A 21355-nucleotide genomic window follows, 5' to 3' on the forward strand; every position below is an offset into this window, starting at 1 on the left:
TAAACCCAATTAAAAAATTATCTCCTCATTTTACTCAGAAATTTGAGGCACTCCTTTCTTAATCTGAAGAATCTAATGAGGATGAAGAATTTTTTAGAAATCTTTTAAAATACCTTCAATTTTTTTTTGGAAAGCTAGGAGGACATTGTATTATTTCTGGGTGTTTTTTTAAATTCTTTGGCCTGTTGTAGTGAAAATACAGAAAGAACATCTGGTGTTTCCAGATGAAAACACAGGGGTTGCCAGCCTATAAAAAAAGGGAAGGTTCAATGCCTGTCACACTTTGAGTCCTTAGAGAGGAAAGGCACAGAATGGAAGGGTGCTCCCTTGGAGGAACAGACAGATGCTGCTGCCTGTTGGGAAGGAGGGCAGCCTTTTTCTCCTGCTTTGATTTGGTGCACTGCCTTGTCCATTTCTCAGGCTGAAAATAAAATATTGATCTAAAAAAAATCCTGTCCTCAAGTGGTTGCAGCGCTCATCCCACTGGGCAGTGAGAGAAGATACAGCTTCATCTTTTTAATTTTTATGTGTTAACTGAAACTACTTCCTACACAAAGAAAGTGGAATTTCCATTTTTGTGTACCTTTATGATCATCTAGTTATTTTCAGCCACTGAAAAAACCTAAAGACATTTGAAACACATGGCAATACGCTTGATTAATTCATCCTTACAATTAGATAAAACAACAGAGGAAAAAAAAGCCTTAAAAAGAAACACATCCCCAAATCTCTATATGATCTTGAAATTTTTTGTCAAAAATTAGAAACTGGAAAGGGCAAAAATCCTTTTATTTTTTTCTCTGACTCTGAAGAAAAAGGAGATACATGGAGGAAAAACTCAGAGAAAAGCCACAGCAAGCAATTTCTCTCCCCAAAGACTGCACCTCAAACAGTAATCAGTTTCCCAGTTCACACGCTGGCTTCTTGAAGTGAGCGGTACCCTGCTAATTTGTGTTCTGTTCTCCTTTTGCAGCACTCAGTGCCGGGGTAATAAAGTTTGCTTTAACTAAACAAAGCACGAACACTTGCCAATCCACTGTAATTAAAGCCCAGAATAAAAATCACCGAGCAAGGAGTGATTTAATTGCCAGATAATTATTTCCACATCCAGCCTAGCTGCACGCAGTCATTCTCTCCAGCTTCTTTTCCTCCTTTACCTCGAGGGCTCATTAGGGTTGCGTCCACTGCCTTCCCTCCATCCCCACATCTGGCTTCATCAAAGGGCAGGCACTGCTCTCCTGTCCCTGCCACCACTTCAGAGTTACCAGCAAGGTCCTTCGTGCCCGTGAGGGACTTGACTTTGTAAATCCGTCGGCTATTGGTGTCCGACACGTAGAGGGAGCCTGAAACAGGGTCCACGGCCAGATAGTATTTATGAGCGGGATTGTTGCTTTAGAGAAAAAGAAAGCATAAAACAGAAACAGCTGAGCAGTCTAGAAACTTCACAGGCTTTCAGAGCTTGGATACTCATCAGGCACAGAAAGATCTGGAAAGAAAGTCTGACACCTTTGTATGGAAGTGAGGTCTGAAGGACCATCACCTGAGGACCTGACTTGATTAGGGCCTGGTCAGTGTTCAGAGGGATTGTAATTTTAAATCTCACTCATCCTTCTACACTGAACCTTGCACAGCAGAGCCCAATAAGCCAGAGCTGTGCAGCAGTCTTTCCTCTTGATCTCTTTAGCCCTTTAGATCTGCTCCAGGTCAATTCTCTTCGGCTTATCTGTTTCCCCCCTCCCGCTACCTTGTTTAAGTTCCTTTGGAAGCAGAAGTCATAGGAGTAGGATCAAAGAATCAGCTTCTGAGTTACTTAGATTACGCCACAAGATTTGTGAGGTCTTGTATAAATAGGAGGCAGAGGCATAACAAATTTATTTCTAAAGCAAATTTGTTCTCATTCATTCTTATCAAGAATCTCATTTACAGCAGATGAAGTTGGTTATATTACTAAAACCAGAGACCCCAAGTGTCTGACTTTAACTCCAAACCTTCTGTTATTGAAAAACTGGTCCTCAGTCTGTGATTGGAATGGGCGCTCATATGGAAAGCTACTTCTCTTCTGAAATATATGTTTTTTGACAGCTTGTCACATTTTGGAACTACTTTAGCAAATCAACTGCAAATTGAGAAATGTCAATCTTCACAATATATATACATTCACACACACAGAACTGCAGTGCAGAAATATTTTCATAATCTTGCCTGGCTAGTTTTAGTCAGTTTATTTGGAGTTTAAGCATGATGTGAATTTTCCAGCCTTTGGAGCCTATGGGTGAGCGTAAATAAGGTCAATGGTGGTTTCAAAGCATAGAAGACAAATGAAGACGGGAAGAAAAAAAAATGAAGGTTACTTACCAGTAACCAGAGATATTTGCCTCCAAATATCCACACTCCTAGTTTCATGTGGCAAAAGTGCCCATCTCCAAGAGTGAGGATAGCCAGAGGTAAGCTATGATGGACATAAGCCATTTCTTGAGCAGAATCGCTGAAACTATCATAAAGCCACTTTCGGCAGATGGATCCATCAGCACACCAAGATAACTGTGGTCATGTGGTCATGACCAGATTTGGAGGAATGAGGAGGCCCCAAAATACCACTTTCTACAGTTATTTTCCTCTATGCCAGTCTTTGACATGCCATGGGTTTAGGTCAATAATGGTTTGTTCTAAGACTGTAGAAAGTAGGAAGGAGATTGGTTGGATCTCAATTCAGCAGGCAGAGGCAATACCATCTGCTGAAGTCTAGGAGTGTAGAAATTAGAGATGAAGAAATACAATAAACAAAAAAAAAATACTTGGCAGGTTTATTTCATGCATGGATCTCAGAGTACTTTAAAAAGATGGGTGTAGCACCCATTTTACAGAGGAGGAAACTGAGGCACAGAGAGGTTAAGTGGCGTAGACAAAGTTATGCAGGGAAACTAGTGACATGCTTGTGATTAGAGGACAATCTCATTATTCCCCAAGTTTGTCTCATTATCTTCAGCAGCAGACTGCACCTCTTCACTACATCCTTATCACATTTCTTCTCATCCCTCCAAAATAATGCTCAATCTTCTTTGCAACAGAGAAAAATAGTTCTTTCCACTTTAGAGATTCCTCCAGTCTCTCAGGTATCTGAGCCATACAAACGCCTGCACGTTTGTCCTTGCTTCCAAACTCTTTCCAAACTCTCCTCTGTTCTCCCACTCTGCTTTCCCCTCACACTGAAGAACACACCCTGCTGTGTCACTGGTGTTGTGCTGCACCTCACAAACACACCCAGACTTAGCTCAAGGCTGCCCTGCAGCTGGTGCCTTTTGCGTGGCCCTCGTGGAACAAGGCACATCCTCCACCCTGGCCAAACGGGCACCAGAGGCAGGCACAGCCAGGAGCTGGGCACAGGCTGGAGCTGGGCACGGACTCTGCTGCTCACACCTGGAAGGGAGGGTCCTGCTGCACTCAGCGGGGAGAGAGAGCTGCTCACACGGTGCCCAGGGGAGCAGCAGCCACCCTGCAGGAATGGAAGGGTCTCTCTTGGTTCCACACATGGTTTTGCCAGCCTGTGCCCACCCCAGCCGCCCCTCAGCTCTCAGTGGTGTGCCCAGGGTGGGGTAAGACATGAGTCAGGGTAAAGAGCAATGGCAGAACATGGGATATGGGAATATTCCCTCTCCTCTCCTGCAGTCATGGTGCATCCCTGGAGCTCACCCTGCCCTTCTCCTCCAGAATCCCCCCCAGGGCAGTTGTGCCAGGGGTAAGTGACAAGCTTTGGTTCCAGATCAGAGAGCAGCTCACTGGAGCTGCAGACCTGCTCCATACTCCTCCCCTCCTTCCTGAACTAGGTCAGGGAACAGATAGTGGAAAACTGGAAGCAAATTTTTGAGGGAATTTGACAGAAAATGACTGCTGGAAGGTAACATGCACTCACTGTGCTCCCAAAGAATCAATGAGACTATTACCTCAAACAGGGATTTGTTTTATAAATGAGTACTCAATATTTCTCAAACTGGCATCCGAGCAATTAAAGACCTCTGCCTCTCTTTTCTCTGCACCTTTGCAATCTTTCACTTGAATTATAGGAGGCCAAGGATTGTAACTTGCTTTAAAAGATTTTCCATGGCATTCAGTGTTGCTCAGAGGCCTCTGCCAATAAAGTCTGTGCCTCCAGCCCCCAGGTGAATTTGTGGTCACCACCACCTGCAGCCTCACTCTGCTCTCTGAGGGAGCCTGGTGCAGCTCATTCTCCCTGTTCTTCTCACAGGTGCACCAAATTCTGTTTCAACAGCAGCTTTGCTTTAGGGTTAACCAAAAGAGAAGCTGTCCAGAGCAAATCTCTAAGCAAATGGAAAATTAACTAGGCTTAGTTGAAGCAAATGAGGAGCCTCCAGCATCACCAAAAATCCTTAGCAAATTGTGAATGAATTCACCCAGATAAGAACAGTTAGGGGTGTCACTATGCCAAAATATACTGTTAAGGGGAAATGATCCTGTTTAGTCCAGACCATCTATTCCATCAACTTAGATCACAGAAATGGAAAGTATGGTTTTAAAAGGGTAATGCACAGGACACTATGAAACAGCTTACAAGAGCTCTTCTTGTTCTTGCCCTTGATTTTCTCCAGGGTGAACATCCTCCCTGTCCCAGGTGTGGCATGAAAGGAGGCACAAATGTTTCCTATGCTGCAGCCATCCAGAAGACCTGGTGCCCTCCTCCTGACATCCAGGAGGGTTATGCCTCCCTCCTGAATCTCACACTGACTGCTTCTAGTGGTTGCACACAGCCAGCCCCACAGGTTGGCTATTAAATGTGTTTGAAAAAAGAAATATAAACTAAATTATGGCAAAAGACAGCGGGTTCAGAAAATCATTAATGACCAGAAAATGAGTTTTTGACCTATATGCAGTCATTAGTGCTTTTGTGAACCTTTCTGGCATTTGTGAAAATGCTGTTGTAGTTTACCTTGACCATTTAGACCAATTATAGACAGCAGGGAGAGGTGTTTATCTGGAAGTTAGCTTGGGGTTCATTATACTTGCATTCTACTAGAAATTTCTAATTACTGTCAGGACTTATTGGCTGCTTTTTGACTGCATTTCGCAATTGCTAATGCTTATCATATTCATAACACACAATTAGCACATAAAAATGTTTCTATATATGGTACATGAAGAACATAACATTACACAAGAAGCACAACACAAAAAGCAAACACAATGAAGCAAACAAACCATATCAAATTATATGGGAAAGAGCTCATGTCTTACCTATGTTTAAACTCTTTATTTCTTTATAGAAAGGGAACAGAAGAAAAAAGAACAAACAGTTAGCTGAAGAATAGATGGTAAAGCAAACATAGTATTTGTTTTATTTTACAAAAGGACACAGGAGAAGATATCTCTTTTCAGCACTAGCCTTAGCTTAGTTTCCAGATGAAGAGTGACTGGGAGGGATAGAGCTGCAAGCTAATTCCCTATAGGACACCCCTGCCCCCACCCCCCTCCCCTCATATTTAGGAAACTTTCTGAACCACTGAAAGAATTTTGACATGGAAATATGTCTAGCTTGGGGGCTAGGAGTGAGAGAAACTGGCAGTTCTCTGAATACAGAACTGGGCAGGGGGGAGCACTGGTTTTGGACATTGTCTGCCAGTTGGAGGCAACCTCTTTAATCAAAATAATTTTCCAACAGGCTATTTCTAGACACATTCTTACTATGCAGTTTGTTTTTCTCTCCTCCTAGTCTCTAAAATAATTGCTTAAAGCAAGTTTGGATGCTCCTTGGTATCTCTTTAAGCCCATCAAAGCCAATGTTAGGGTAAAAAGGCCCCTTCTAAGAGAGCAGGAAGGTACTGTACAATGGGAGATAAACAGCATTCACTGATCCACAGCTTACTGCCCAGACACAAAGCCCAAGGAAAAGTGCTCTCTACTTCCCACAAGAAAACAAACACACTCTCCACTCACACAGCATTTCACTGTGTTGATGTAATTTCCATTCAGGAATATGCACTGAACAGAGCAAGGAGGTTTGTGGCTCCTGAGCTGCAGCACCCCAGGCACAGCCCCCAGCCTGCAGCCCCACCTGCAGTGCTGCAGCCCAAATCCCTGCTGGCCATTCCAAGCAGGCTCCTTCACAAGGGACAGTGTGAAGGAAATATACACACTGGGGTATCTGACAGGTAAAGGCACTCAAGATTCATAGGGGCTCATGTGAAAGCAAAAGGACAGCAGCTGTGAAAGCTAAACAAAGCAATGTTTTTGGTTTGTAATACTTGAGGATGTACTGATTGCAACATAATCCAAACTACTTGATATGAGCTGAAGACTCTGCTCTCATTCACACTTAAATGGCTCAATCTTCAAACTCTTACCCATGTAACTCATGCAGATTTCAAGATGAGCAATGAATCACAATTACTGCTATAGGTTATGTTTGCTGGAATGGACCTTAATTCCCTTTAGAGGAACGGGGGGTAAAAGACATCATAATGTAATCCTAAAGTCTGCAAATCCTAAAAATCTGTTTGTCAAGTCCTTTGAAGCTGTCCAACAGCACTCACAATGCATCAGCTTCATTGTTAATTGCTTCTAGTTTTAACAGAAGCTAAAGAAACTATGCTATGGAAAACAGACTTTCATAAAGGAGGAAGTAGACAACAGCAGATAAAAATCCATCTTCTATTTCTTTACTGATGTCCTTTCCAATTTTCCCTCACATGATGAAAACCCAAGTTCCCTCTTAATCTCCCTCACAGAGAGAGGAAGCAAAATACTCACACTAATACTGTTGTAAATTTTGAGGCAACATTTTCAAACATAAGGTGGGCTAGGAAGCTGTCACTGGCTGATATTGGTAAGTGAGGTGCATAAAAATGCATTATAAGAAATATCCTAATCTGAAAATGTTTCTCCTCACCTATAAAGCTGTAGTCCTATTTACAAGAAAGCTAAAAAGATCTGAATAACTTAGAAAAAAATAATTAGCATATTCTGTATAATGCAGAGCTATAGTGCATATTGATATAAATATTTATATCAGGTCACACTTCCATGCCAGCTACCTTCTGTGGTTTAAACTGAGCTGCTAGCAGAAAGCACTGGATGATCCATGACTTTTTAAAAAAAAATATATAATGAGGCAGCCTGATGGTGTATGAGGTAGGTGTCAGAGAGTGATTTCAGAGTTGAATTGGCCTGAATCAGATCTCTTTTCTTTTCTATAGAATCAGAATTCACAATAGTGACATCAACAGAATGACATGAATGGAAGAGAGGTGTAAAATAGAGCTAGGCCTCCTATTCTTTAACAGTCCAATCACTTTTGCACTTTTTACCACTAATTAAAAACTAAATGTGGAAGCAGAGGAATTGGTTATTGGTCATATCATTAAAAAAAGACTTGTGACCTAAATTCACTCAATGTACTTTGCAGTTGTATCCAATTTCCAGGAGCACCAATGCTGCTGCCTGAGTGGGCTCCAGGAGGGGCAGCAGACAGCCAGGGCACGCTATTTTTCCTCATTTTTCTGCAAATATTCAGCAGGGCTGTAAGTATAAGGTCAGTTACATGAGTTAGGGTTTGAAGCAATAGCTCTTGCCTCTCCTGGAAAAATGAAAAAAGGAGATGGAACAGAAATGGGTGAAGTGGTACATTCTACACTCATGCCTTCCCTATTAAGTGATCAAATCTTAAGGTTGGAGCAGGGCATGGGACAGGGGGAAAGAGCTAAAATCTTAAAAAGAGTTCTGATGATGCAAAATGAATCTGTCTGTCAACCTGAACTGCACTTGTCAACCTAGAGAAATAGACTCACAAGCATGGAGAAGAAATGTGAAAGTGGATCTCAAAACCACTGGCAGGAGAAGCTTCCCTCTGACCTCATGAGATTGTTACACCTTTGCCTGTCACTGCGGCTCAGTACCTAAGGGCAGTCAATTCTAGAATTTTCAAACAAAACTAAAAGATGCACTGGGGGAGGACAGAATCAGTGATCACTAATGAGACAGAAAGAGATGTTTTGTAATTTCTGTACAAGTTAATTTCTGCTCTTAAGTCCTTCACTTTAGTCACTGCTCAAGTAAGTTACAGACTTTGAACTATGCATTTCTGTGCCCCATTTCTCCACTGGAATTCAAATAGGTTGAAAGTGACAATGTTTTTCAAAATTATAAGAAGTAATGGTAAAGGCTGATTTGAGCACAGGCTCCAGAAGCGAAGCGCTGAGGTGAAGCCTTACCTCAGCTCCAGTATGCTGGTGACATTCCTGGAGGGGAAGATACGCCGGATATAGTTAAAATCCCCAACAAAGAGACTTCCATCAATACCCACTGCCAGTGCCACAGGGGCCAAGAGCTTATTTCCTTCTGCCAGGCCATTGCAGCTCGGACAGGAAATGCTTCTGCGGCGCCCGTTCCCCATAATGCTGGTTATCACAGCTGGCTGCTGAGTGAGAAACTGATTTTCTCCGTTGCCTTTGTGCAATATACCTAAGGACAGAGAGGAGGAGAAGTGGTTATTACCACTGTTCGTTGCAGGGGACTTGAGGCTGTTTTCTTTTCAACAGCTGCTGTTAAGGACTGTACGTTGAAATGACTCTGGTGTTCGGTTTTTCAATGGTGCAAAGAGAGCAGAAGGATTTTGCAGTAGTAAAAATAAAGGTGTAATGAAGATTCAGTGTTAAAACCCACACACATACACACCCACAGACCCAAACCTACACTCAAGAGTCCTTTGGTATTCATTATCAAAGAAAACCCTGCCACACAGCTCTGGCCTGGGACTGAGGTTTAGGTTTCTGAGTGGGTGGAGAAGAGCAGTTCCTTATTTGTGTCTCACTCCAGTTTCCTGCATCATGTTTTGTTTGGAATTCTGTGCCAACCTTACTGTTCTCTTTCCACCTCTCAGTCTTTCACACTTTTTTAATGGAAAATGAAAAATGAGTAATGGAGGAACCAGAGAAAATGATAGCTCTGAAAATGAAAAGATAGGAGAACAAACTCCCAGAAGGGCTGCTAAGGATCAATGATAAAAGGCAAAAGGGAAGCTGGTGGTACAGGTCTCTATTAGACTTCAAGAAAATACCTTCAAGATAGGAGATTTATCTTCAAAATATTTGTTCAAAGAGCAGACCCCTGCTCCAAGAAGGGAGGGGATTTTCTAACAGTGTGACCATATTCTGAGTCATCAAAAACTGTGGAAATCTGGCTGGAAACTTTCAGCCTCATGTTCTTGTGGGAATGAAATTGTATGACCCTAACATAACTGGCTCCCCACTGGTGGCAACACTCTCTGTTGGCATGTACTACCCAAATGTGGATCCACTGCCCAGCACTGGAAGTGAGTTCAAATTGCCAATTCTGAACAATACTTTAGATTTATTAAGCAGAAATACATTTTGTTATTTGGTAATGAGCAGCAGGAAGGCTGCAAATGACACTTTGCAGGGAACAAATAAAATGTATGCTGAGCATTCAGCTCCCAAAGAGTTGTTGGTAAAATACAGAGATCACAAAGATTCAGCTTAGCATATGGGAAGACAAAGAAAAGTGAGGAAAAAACAAACAGGTGAGTAATGAGAAAGGCAAAGGAGACTCAGTATCTTGTCCCAGACTCGTACTCCTTGTAAGCTCCATCTCAGGTTAGGGGAAAAAGGAGGTCAAGCAAAAGGAACCAGGAACAGATGTGGTTAACATGAGAAAACCAGGGAAGACAGAAAGATATTACAGGGGAATAAGTGAAAAACAGAATAGAGCATAAAGATTAGGACTTTGAGAAATTCAGCCTATCCAGAACAGTAAAAAACGTGTTGAAATCCTACAGAAATTTTCTGACAACTGAAATATTCCTCAGACCTTAGTGAGGTAAAGATGAAATAAAAAGAGTGGAGAAATTGCAAGTATAATGCAAATAAGAACTCCATGTAGGACAGCAAACACATGGAATGAACTAACTCACCACTCTTGACATTAAGTACATGATGTTTATCCAGAGACCATCCTCCCAAGTTTGAAGGATCCAGTTCAAATCCTTGCAGCAGTGCTGTCCTCTTCTCCCATAAAATGAGACTGGGGCAAGTCTCATATTCAAACCCCACAGACACTGAAATGAAATAAAATCTAATATACTTGCTGAACAAACACTGAATTAAATGTCCAGAGCACATTCAAGTCATCGAGTATTGCAGTCCCACAGCCCCCTCAAGAAGATGGAGTGATTATATTCCTCACTTTTATTCTACAATATTATATTCAGATCTTTGACTAGAAACAAATTTGAACCTTCATTCACATGTACTCTGCAGGGATCTGATCACTTCTATTTTAATAGCTCACATTGGGAAGCGATGGGTTTGCTGAGAGGAGAGTGAGAAATAAAATTTTTAAAATATAGTAAAATTTTATTCAATAATTTAAAATATCAGATAGCAGGACAAGATAAATTCTTAATTTGCCAGATGTTCACAGCATTTATTTAGCATATTCATTTTACATACTATATACCAATGGGCAGTGAAAACTTCGTGTGCATTTAAGCACAATTACACTGTAAGCATTACACAGGAAAGCAATATCCCATGCAATAACATAAGAAAAAAAAACTATAGCAAAGAAGAATTTAGAAAATATAGAAAATAATTAAAATTAAAAAAAAAAAAGCTGTGCTCTTTTTACACTGGCACAGCTCTGATGCTCATTTTTAACACTGTTGTATTAAAACTATTCAGACAGTCAATGAAAACTGAAAAATATTACGATGATCACTCTTCTTCCCACCCACTAGAACCAAGCTAACTAAAAATAGCTGTAGAACTACAAGACTGAACAGCATTAGAGGAACAGCATTTCCATTTCAAATGTGTTATACCAGAAGAGACTACAATAAGGGTATGTGTGAGAACCCAAATGCACTGCAGACTGCCAGCCAGTCCAGCATGAGGATCATTTTATAACTAAAGAAAATAAAATTATAATGATGGTTTAGGTTTCTCCCAAGTTCCTGTTGCCTGTTTTTCCTACTGCCTGGTCTAAACCTTCTAAGTCAGATACTGAACAGGAAATCCAGGAATGTTGAAGGAGTTTAGACCCCGTGAACATGATCTTGAATGTGTAAAATAACCATAACACAAAGATAAATTGTGTCAGGGAGACAAGAACTGTTCAGTCTACATGTACTTCTCCAAAAGGAAGTTTGCAGTTTTTTATTTAGAATTATAGGTGCTGCTTGGAAAGTCTTGGAGCTTGTATCTGCTGACTTACCTACAGCATCTGACAACCCATAAACCTTCTGACCATAGGCATCTGTTTTGTCCCAGATAAATGTATATGCCAAGTTGGGAGATGCCTGAAATGATTTTTGGAACAAATGCCCTTCTACTGCTACCATCAAATGAACTTTGATCAGATTGAGTGGCACCAGTGTCTGAGTCATGATGATCTTCAGTAAGGATTTGTATCCGGCAGTGCGGGAACTCAGGTAGCTGAGCTTTATACTAGAGCCAGGGATCTCAATTTCTTCATGAAGAACCTGGGAAGGAAAGAGATCAAACACTTTACATTAATAGGTTTTTTTTGGATGTATCACTTTGTGTATTCTTATGAACTTATGTCTTTCTCTTACTGGGAGTGGATGTCCTCAAACCAACAGTTCAGCTGACGTTTCTGACAAATATTTATTTGGTGTCTGTGTACACATCTTTTTAAGAGCCCACTGCTGGCAAAAGGGCAAATAAGCACAAACATTTTTACTGCAAGTTATATGCAAGGGAAACCTAAGAAATATCATAGGAACCCACAACTTCCACTAAGAGTACAAAGCCTAACTGAATACAGCAGTGAAAAACCAGCACCAATAGAGTTTGCCCTTGTGCTAAGGAAGAAATAAGGAAACAGTCTGTGGTCAGCACCACATGCTAAGCCTTTGCAAAATTCTCTTGAAACACCTAAGCTGGCAACTGAAATACACAGATATACTTGATATGCTGTATGATAATGGGAGGGTGCCAGGTGATCGAAGATAAACGTGTCTGGGTGACAGAAACCCAGGACAACTCCTGCAGCCCTCAGTAGAAAACCTGGTACCTGTCAGAACGAACGCAGCTCTGCAGAGACATTTGCTGTAGCAATTGCAGGGGACACATGGTGGCCCTGTGCTGGGATCAGAACTGTCACCTGCCCACTGATTTCTCCACCCTGTTCACTCACGCTGTTCTTACCTGGGTTTCTGGCACAATGGGATTGCGGCTGGGAGCGTCACTAAAGAAAGTTGAAAGTGGTGATGAAATGATGACTGGGTCAGGACGGACAAACCCACTGAGATCACAGCTGGGAATGGAGTTCTCCTCTGTCTTCATCACAAGAGTGTCCATGGCATAGAAGCTGTTCCACGGCAGCCACACTGTCCTCTCCTGGCTCATGAATGGGGCCCGCTCAAAGTGCAGCGTCAGGGATGCTCCACCATTTGCAACCAAGTCAAACCTAGAAAAGTGTGGCCTTTAGAAGTGACAAGACTGGGTAATTCCAGTAATCACATTCCTGGCTAATGAGACAGCTACAGAGGCATACCAACAGTGATGGGTATTTGTCTGGTTTTGGGCTAGGATGGAGTTAATTTTCTTCCTAGTAGCTGGCAGAGTGCTGAGTTTTGGATTCAGGATATAATGCTGATAACACAGGGGTGCTTTTATTATAGCAGAGCAATTCTTATACAGAGTCAGGGCTTTTCCTCCTCTTCACCCCATCCCACCAGGGAGCAGAATGAGAACCAGGAGGGGACACAGCTGGGAGAGCTGACCCTAATTGAACAGAGGGATATCCCAGATCACACAGTGATACAGTAATATACAGTGATATATAACTGACATTATAAAAACTAGGGGAAAAGCTGCTCAGAACCTGGTTGGGAATTAACTAATCTTTCTGTTATTTTCCTTTTTACTACAGTTTTTTTAATTATTATTCCAGATATTAAACTGTTTTTATCTTAATGCAAGATTTTTCTTACTTTTACCCTTGTGATTCTCTCCCCACACCACTGGAGGTGGGGAGAGTGAACAGACCATGATTATGCTTTAAATGTCATGGTTCCAATGATCAATAATGGGATGTGAACCTCTGGCAACTAAACTGCTGAAAACCAGCCAAGACAAGCAATAATTTGAAGTCACTTGGACAAAGCTCATTCCAATAAAATTATAAATTCTGTATTAAAATAATTTTAAAAATACCAAACAAACAAACCACTACATTTATTATTACAAGTCACCTTTATATAGAAACAGCAGAGAAGCCAAGTGCATTCTGAGCAGGACACTGAATTATCCCTTTCCTAAAAGAGCCTGTCCATCAAACATAGAATGGGACACGTGGCAGTAAGAGAATAGTAATGAGAAGTGTTCTGCAAGTAAGAATTCCTGTCCCCAGGATAACTGATCTATCATTTTTCAGAGAAATTAGGTGTTTACTCCCAACCCCCTACGCAATCACAGCAGTAATGTGGAGCTGCACAGGCATTTCAAACCTGGCTTAAATGAGAAATGCTTCCAGGTTGTTCTGACAACAGAAACAGGTATCAGTTGTTTTATGTAAATGCTGGCACTGTAACAAATTACTCAATGGCATCAATAATCCATGCAGATTTAAATATATTTCAGCTCACTATTTACTGCAATTTTAAACCACTGAAATCAACATTATACTTTTATAATAACAGATTAATATTCTGGAAAGTATGGAACTTAAATACTCCCTATAGTTCAGTTGACTCCTATTAATTATATCAACTCCATTGTTTTTATGCAAGACCAAGATAAAATGGCAAATGTTTACAATGCCTGTGTCAGATAAACTGTTTTAGTTACCACAGCCAGAAAACCAGATAAACCATGACACAATGACTTTTGTTTATCTGAATTTGTGTGCATTTCAAATAAGCTGATACAAGGGGGGAAAGCACTTTTTTGCACAGCAGGAAATTGTCTAAATATATTCAATTAGAATCTTTTGATTACATTCTACCCTGAAGAAACTCAAAAGAGAGTGTATCTTCAAAAGCAAAGAGAAGCAGAAGGGAAATTTTAACAAAATATACTATTCTATAATGATGCTTTCTTTTTTTTCCTAGAAGTGTTAGCCTGCTCTGCATTTTAAAATAAAATATTTCTTGTCTCAGCTGGATATTCTTGTAGCCCACAAATGTTTTCATAGATACAGAGCAATTTATTTGAAAGGAGTCTGCCTGCTACCACGTCATTACCAGAAGTCAGCCTGTTGGTATTTACACGCAGTTAGTATTCAAAATGCCGCGTGAAAAATTACTTTTGTGTTTACTTAATAGCTCTTTGCCCTGGGAGGAAGGCAATGCCTGGTGCCACATGGTTCCATTAGATCACACCATCTGTTAATCAGCAAAGACACTGCAGAGCACACAGGGGCTCAGTGGAGCAGGGACACTCACGTGCCATCCTGGCGAGTGATGGTGTAGCCGTACTTTGGATACTTGACAAACGACACGTTGACCCCAACTAGAGGAGTCCCATCTGTAGTCACCACTTGGCCTCTGATGAGAGACACAAGACTGGAAAAGAAAGACAATTAAAGGTATTAAAGCTCATCACAAAAGCGAGGTTATGTCATTTATAAGTGAAGTGGTGGAACACCTGTACCTCATTTACTCTAAATACAGTTTACTCCAAAGGTTTTTAGAATACTGAGGGACCACAATATTGCCCAGCCCCCTCTATACACCTAAATCAAGAAAATGCTTCTTTATTCAGTGAGAAGTGCACACAGGATGGCAGTCAGTGCTTTTCTTGCCTCATTGTCTAAGGAGGCTTTGCAGAGTACAAAGCTCCCTCCCATTCAGCCAGGCCAAAGCTGTGCCCCTGCAGCCACACTGAAACTCCAACACCTCCCTGCAGGGTGCAACACCACTCCTGTGGGTCCCTAACACACCTGACAAATGTGCAATGCCACACCTCTACTTTGCATCACCAATTCTTCATGTGAAGGTTCAAATTCCCTCATCTTAGGGAGTGACTGACACCTGTACCCTGCATTCCAGCCTGGTTTGGAACCCTGGCTCGCACTTTGCCAAGAGGAGGATTTGGTTTAAAGTCCAGCTTTACACACAGGCAAGACAATGAGTTTCTTTGGCCAGCAGGATAGGCAGCTTTGTTTAACCTCGGGGAGATGAAGATGAGCTATTCCTCCGAGAGGCACAGTCAGTTGTTTCTCTTTGGCAAGTGCTCTGCTGCTGCTAAGTGCACAGCGGGCACCAAGTGCTGCTGCTCCCAGCTGGAGAGGAGCTCCCAGCCCCTGGCTCCTTTCCCTTCCATCTTCCCTGGGCCCTGAGAGAAGCAGACTGGGGAGGGGGAAGCTGTTTGGTGTAATGGAAAAGCTCTTTGCAGATGGCTTCCATTGCTACACTGGCTACGTGAAAACTGGAGAAGGTGAAAACAGGGAGAGGGTGAACTCCTCTTAAGCCATAGTCTCAGGGATTGTAAACCTGCACTTTGCTGTAGTCCTGGGTGAAAAGATTTATATATTCACCAGTCTGTGCCTCCAGCATGAGCCCCTAGCTCTGCTCTCGGACAGAAAGGGGATGAAAAGCCCTTCCCAGCAGGACTGGGGCTGCTCCCAGAGCTCAGCAGGCTCCAGGCACAGCACCCTGAGCCAGGCTTGTCTGAGCTGGACTGGGGCACTAACCTGGGCTGAGCTCGGCTGGACACTGACAAACAGTGCTGGGCTCTGGGAGGGCCCCTGGCACAGGACAGCTCCTTCCACAGTCACACCAGGGATGGTTTGCAGCTCTTTTCTGCCCACTCTGTTCAGGGGATGTGAGGTACATTTCTAACTGCATTATATTGGCTATTTAACAGCTATTTCCTCATATTTTTATTCCAAACAGGGTGCAATATTTTCTTCAGTACTACGTTAAAAAAATCTGATTAATAAAAATGAGCCATTTCTGTTACTTTTCTTTTAGGACTTTCAAGTGCTTCTCGACCTGTCAGGTCAATTTTTAATTTGCTAAATCAACATTTTGTAACAGAATATGGAATTTAATAGAAATTGAAACCTGTAGAGAAAAATATGCTCGGGAACACATTGGACCAAGATAATTGTCTTGGCATTACTCATTTTGCTTGAATTATTTTATGTGACAAACACACAGAAATAGTTGCAGGAAAAAAGTCCCTTAAGCTCCTCTAGGGAAACTGTGCAGAAAGAAGTTTTAGAAAAAAATTGTCAGAGGGCTGAAGAAAACTAATAATGCCCATTACTTAATTTTTTCTACCTTCAATTTTAATACTTTAGGAAATAATTTGAATAAAATATTTTGGTTAATAATATTCCTTTTTATTTCTAACATTTTAAATAAGGAACACAATAGATATTAGAATAAGCTAAAATGTAGCTAAAATATGGATTTACAAGAAGCAATGTTTTGACTAATAGTCACACATACAATCACCTTTCTTTGGTAATCTTTTCAAAGTGTAACAGAAAAATTGAACTGATACAGGAATTGTATATCTTTTTTACAAAGGAATTTAAATGTTTAAAAACACTTAGGTTTTTTTTCCCTGAAAACTTCATTTAATCTTGTTTCTGCACAGAAAAAATCATTGAGATTTGCCTACTTTAGCAATCAATAAATTTTGTTATCTATTCCTTTATAGTAGGAAATACCTTTTTTTTCTAAAACTAAGACTGGAAAAAAAACCCCAAACCCTTATTTTGTCCCACTTTTTCATGTCTTTCAATGGAATGACAGACTGAGCTAAGCAAACAGCTTACAAACACAGGAGCTACTTTTTGAGACAATGGCAGCTTCAGTATATGGAGAAGTTGGGAGTTCAACTTTGTGGCACTTTGTCTTAAAAGACAAACCCATCACTTCTAAAGCTTACAATTTGACACTATACATTAGATTTACCTAAAATTGGAACCAAAAATAGCAGCTGGGCCATAGAATTATCAGAAGTACCTTCAAAACTTAATGGTGAAGGCCAATTTTAAGATCATTAATAGGTCATTTGCAAAGATATGTTAAAATCTGCAGTGTAGCTCAGATGAATAAAACAGAACTAAGAATCCTACCATGAGGAACATTAAAAAAAAATCTGAAGTTTCCAATGAGTTTTTTTTTTTAATGGAGCCTCAGGATTGAACTGCTCAGCTCCTGTTAGTTTAGAGAACTAATTCATAGAATCATACAATCGGTTTTAATGGACTTCAAAGATCATTTTGTTCCAACCTCCTGCCATGGGCAGGGTCATTTTCCACTAGATCAGGCTGCTCCAGTCCCTGTCCAACCTGGCCTTAAACACTACCAGGATTAAAAAAGGTGAAAGCAGAACAATTTTTTTTCTATTTTTTTGAACAACTCCACGTGTGCATGCATGAAGTATTTTATAGAATAGCATAAAATCTATATTGCACAGGGTAGGATCCAACAGGGGTTTCCTGATGGAATATGGAAATGATTGTGTACAGCATCGAGGTGAGTACAATGGGCACTGCCTGGTGAATCCAGAAACATTATATCCTCTCTTCACAGATAAATATTTAGGGACATGCTCAACATCACCCACTAGGCCTGTCATGGGATCCTGACTGAGAAAACTTCCTGTAATGAAGTGCAATCCTTTGGGTGTTATCTCAAATGAAGCTCTTTCTTCAGTTTTAACTTTGGTGATATGAACATAAATAATATACTCATCAATTTCTTAGCATCTTTCCATGGAGACCTATTTATTTAATATTGATAAATACCAATCTTCTTGTAAGCATACAATGGCATCAAATATTAATTAATGATGTGCTGGCTTTTAGATTCATTGCAAATATATAATTAATAGTCTTAGAAAACACACAAAGAAAAAGAAAAAAAACAAGAAGAAAAAGAAAACATAGGTGGATCAATGCTACAAGTAAAATGTTTTTATGTAAGGAAGAAATAATAAAACTCCATAAATCAATGGATTTTAAAAATTATTTGAAATGCTATTCCATTCTTGAAATTTGTGCTAATGGCACTACATTAAAAATGAAGTGGAAACTAGTAAGTGTTTTCCCTTTCTCTAGACTGCAGTTTTCATAAAATATAAACCTCAGAAGCTCCTACTCAATGGAAGAAACCTTCTTCTGGGTGTTGCCAGACTGTTGAAATGCTAATAAAAATCTGTTATAAAATAGAGGCCACATCATAAACTGCACCAGCGTGGCCTCAGTGTGATCAATGCCCGAGATGAAGCACCTGCAAGCAGCACCTCCTGTTAAAACACAAACAGAATCACTGGCAGAAATTTTCCCATGCAATGCACAGATCTGGTGTGTCTTAGGTTGGAAGTGGGGGTGTGTATTCTATTCCTATCTGTGGAGCAGTTCTCTTCTGTTAGTGGGGCAGTTTTCTTTATCTCTCCCACAGCCCATCCTCCCTCCAGGAGATCTCTGCTGTCCATGGCCACTGAGTGTCCCTGCAGGGCTGATCAAATTCCATCATCCCGTGGGGAGATGCTGCGCCCAGGGCAGGAGCCAAGCATTCCTACCTGGATACAATCTGAGATTTCACACATTCCTACCTGGATACAATCTGCCCTGGAACAGCACAGCAGCCTTTGCCCCCTGCATTCCCAGAGGAGCAGCTTTCTCCTGCCCTGCATTCCCAGAGGGAGAGCAGGCCCATCTCCAGCAGCCCTGGAGCTGCAGAGGAAAACTCCCCCCTTGTGCAGGATCCTGCTGCAGCAGAACCACAGCTGGCACTGCAGGAGGGCTGAGCCCCCATGGGATGGGGCTGTGCCCCCACCCTGACACACAGGGGACAGGGACTGCTCTCACTCTGGCAGGGTTTTTTTGTTGTTTGTACTATTACATTTGTATTTTTAATTTTCCTAGCAAAGAACTGTTATTCCTATTCCCATATCTTTGCCTGAGAGCCTCTTAATTTCAAAATTATACCAATTCAGAGGGAGGGGGGTTATGTGACGGTGTTCACAGGGGTTTTAGGATGAGGGAAGAGACGAGAAAGTTGACTCCATGTTTCAGAAGGTATGATTTGTTATTTTATGATATATATTATGTTAAAACTATACTAAAAGAATAGAAGAAAGGATTTCATCAGAAGGCTGGCTAAGAATAGAAAAGGAATGAATAACAAGGCTCAGACTGACTGAAACAGGTGGACTGTGATTGGCCATTAATTAGAAACAACCAGATGAGACCAATCCCAGATCCACCTGCTGCATTCCCCAGCAGCAGATAATCATTGTTCACATTTTGTTCTTGAGGCCTCTCAACTCCTCAGGAGGAAAAATCCTAAGGAAAGGATTTTTCATAAAAAATGTCAGTGACAGGGTTACATTTTCCATTTCAAGGGAGAATTCTGCCTTCCTCAGCAGACACCTGGCTTTTCAAACCCAGACTGGTGTCACGTTCCCAGCTGCTCCCTGCTGTTGGAGGTGTTTTCTCACCTGCTGTTGAAGGGGTTCTCCCCAGGGATGATGTGGGTGCTGTCCTTCCCCACGAGCAGCTTGATGCGGTCGTAGAAGGAGCGGACGGCGGGAGCGGCGGCGTGGCTCTGCTGGATGATGTCCAGCGGGTCCCGCGAGCCCCGGCACAGCAGGCTGTTCTGGCAGGTGGCCTGCAGGCAGCAGTCAGGGTCCAGGCAGTCCACCAGGCCATCTGAAAGGTAACAGGCACCACTGAGATCCAGCTGTGGAGCAGTAATACCCATGGCAAGCTTAAGGCACTGGGAAAAACTGTTAAAGTTCACTTTTCATAGCATCCCCATGCCCCAAACCTGGTAATTATGCCAACAGCACCATGAGGATGGGGCTTTGGAGCACACTCCTTAAAAACCACTATGATTAATGTAAACCAGGGTTAGATGAGGATAAATCCCAAGAAATCTGTCAAGGGCTGAAATTAGGCAGAAGGAAGCAGAAGCAATAAAAGATTTCTGTTTAAGTTATTTGCTTGTTTGGCTGTTTTTATTTATTTATTTTTTCTATCTTGAGAATTATGTTGTTTGATTTTATTTGCTCTCTTTGAGGAGCTTGAGAGAATGACAAAGCTATTATTACCCAAGTAAAACACAAATTACACTGTAGCCCTTTTGGTAGTTCCCAGGGAAGGGCTGCTGGAATTCCCACCTCCCATGGATACCTGGCTCACAACTTGTGTGCATGCTTGGCAAGGAAGGATCAGTCACAAAATTGGTGGGCTCAGTCATCATATTACAGATTAGGTTTTCTATCAAGAGTATTTTTTATGATGCATTTTTAAGAAAAAAGAGAATTTTAACACCAGAAATTAAAAGGGAATCAAGGGAGAGATAATCTGTATACTTAGATAAATAATTTTAGCACATACGATAGTAACAATTCTATCATCTCTTCATTTGGTATCATTATTTAACTGAAATATGTTCTCTCAATGGAGCTCTACTATGATTTAGAAATTATTAACCATTTGCTTTGAAATATTATCATCTCAAACAATTTAGAAACATTTGTTCATCTACTCTGGCAAGAATCAGGAGTTCAATGCGCAATCTACTTATGTCTGTAACTTTTACCAAGGTGTATCAATCTGATTTTTGACTACAAATATGGCCTGGGCCTACATTCAAAATCAAACACAAGAGAGAGCATTCCAGTATGGAAGCAGACAAAAGTACCTTAGGGTAAGAGCATGACTCATGCATTTTCAGGATTTTAAAGTGCACAGTGATAACTGGGAAAAAAAAACCAACCTAAAGGAAAAAAACTAATCTAAAACTACAAAAAACTGTCTTATTTTACAATTAGCCTTTTATTTCCGACCCATTTTGTGCGCCTGAAATGACTGTGCCTGACCTGATTTAAAAACAAAATTGCCAAGTTATGCTGACAATGTTTCATCCAGGCCTCTAAGGAGATTTAAGTCAGACAAACTGCCTTGTTGTGAGAGCTATATGTTGCTTTAAGGTCACTCGCCTATTCACATTAAGAGCTCCATTCATCTTAAATTTCTCTCCAACAAGGCTGCAGGATCTTTCTGTTTTGCTACATCTAATTTTCTCCCCACTTTATATAATCGTTCTGAGGACATCATTAGCTTGAGGGTATAACTCAAGGCAGTTTTCCTATTAAGCTCTGAGAATTCGTCAGCTTCTCCCCCAGCCTGTGAGACCTCTACAACTACAAACTGAGCTTTGCCCACTGTAGAGCCCACCCAGTTCTCAGATGACCACCAGGCAAGGAAACCCTATCAACACACCAGAAATAACAGAGGCAAACCACAGGGTACAAATTGCTCCCTCTGACAAATTTACATCTACCTATTTGAGCTGCATCATATTTTGGCCATAGCTGTTATTAGAGGTGAGCAG

The 21355-nt window shown here is 41.2% G+C and overlaps 1 protein-coding gene across 6 annotated transcripts in view; it reads right to left on the reverse strand.

The window, feature by feature from the left end:
* TENM2 (teneurin transmembrane protein 2) overlaps window positions 1-21355 on the reverse strand; it is a gene marked incomplete at both ends in the record, with an annotated part of 473693 nt that overhangs the window by 23388 nt on the left and 428950 nt on the right. For 5 of the 6 annotated variants that reach the window (XM_084215965.1, XM_084215964.1, XM_084215963.1 and 2 more), the window contains 8 exons: window positions 1158-1390; window positions 5248-5268; window positions 8220-8469; window positions 9938-10081; window positions 11239-11506; window positions 12195-12456; window positions 14435-14554; window positions 19455-19665. In XM_084215965.1, coding sequence (XP_084072091.1) covers window positions 1158-1390; window positions 5248-5268; window positions 8220-8469; window positions 9938-10081; window positions 11239-11506; window positions 12195-12456; window positions 14435-14554; window positions 19455-19665 — 1509 coding nt within the window. The remainder of the gene's footprint in view (window positions 1-1157; window positions 1391-5247; window positions 5269-8219; window positions 8470-9937; window positions 10082-11238; window positions 11507-12194; window positions 12457-14434; window positions 14555-19454; window positions 19666-21355) is intronic. The other variant, XM_084215966.1, reaches the window with a different exon arrangement.

This window comes from Fringilla coelebs, assembly GCF_963513975.1.
Source record: "Fringilla coelebs genome assembly, chromosome: 15".
Classification (NCBI taxonomy): Eukaryota; Metazoa; Chordata; class Aves; order Passeriformes; family Fringillidae; genus Fringilla; species Fringilla coelebs.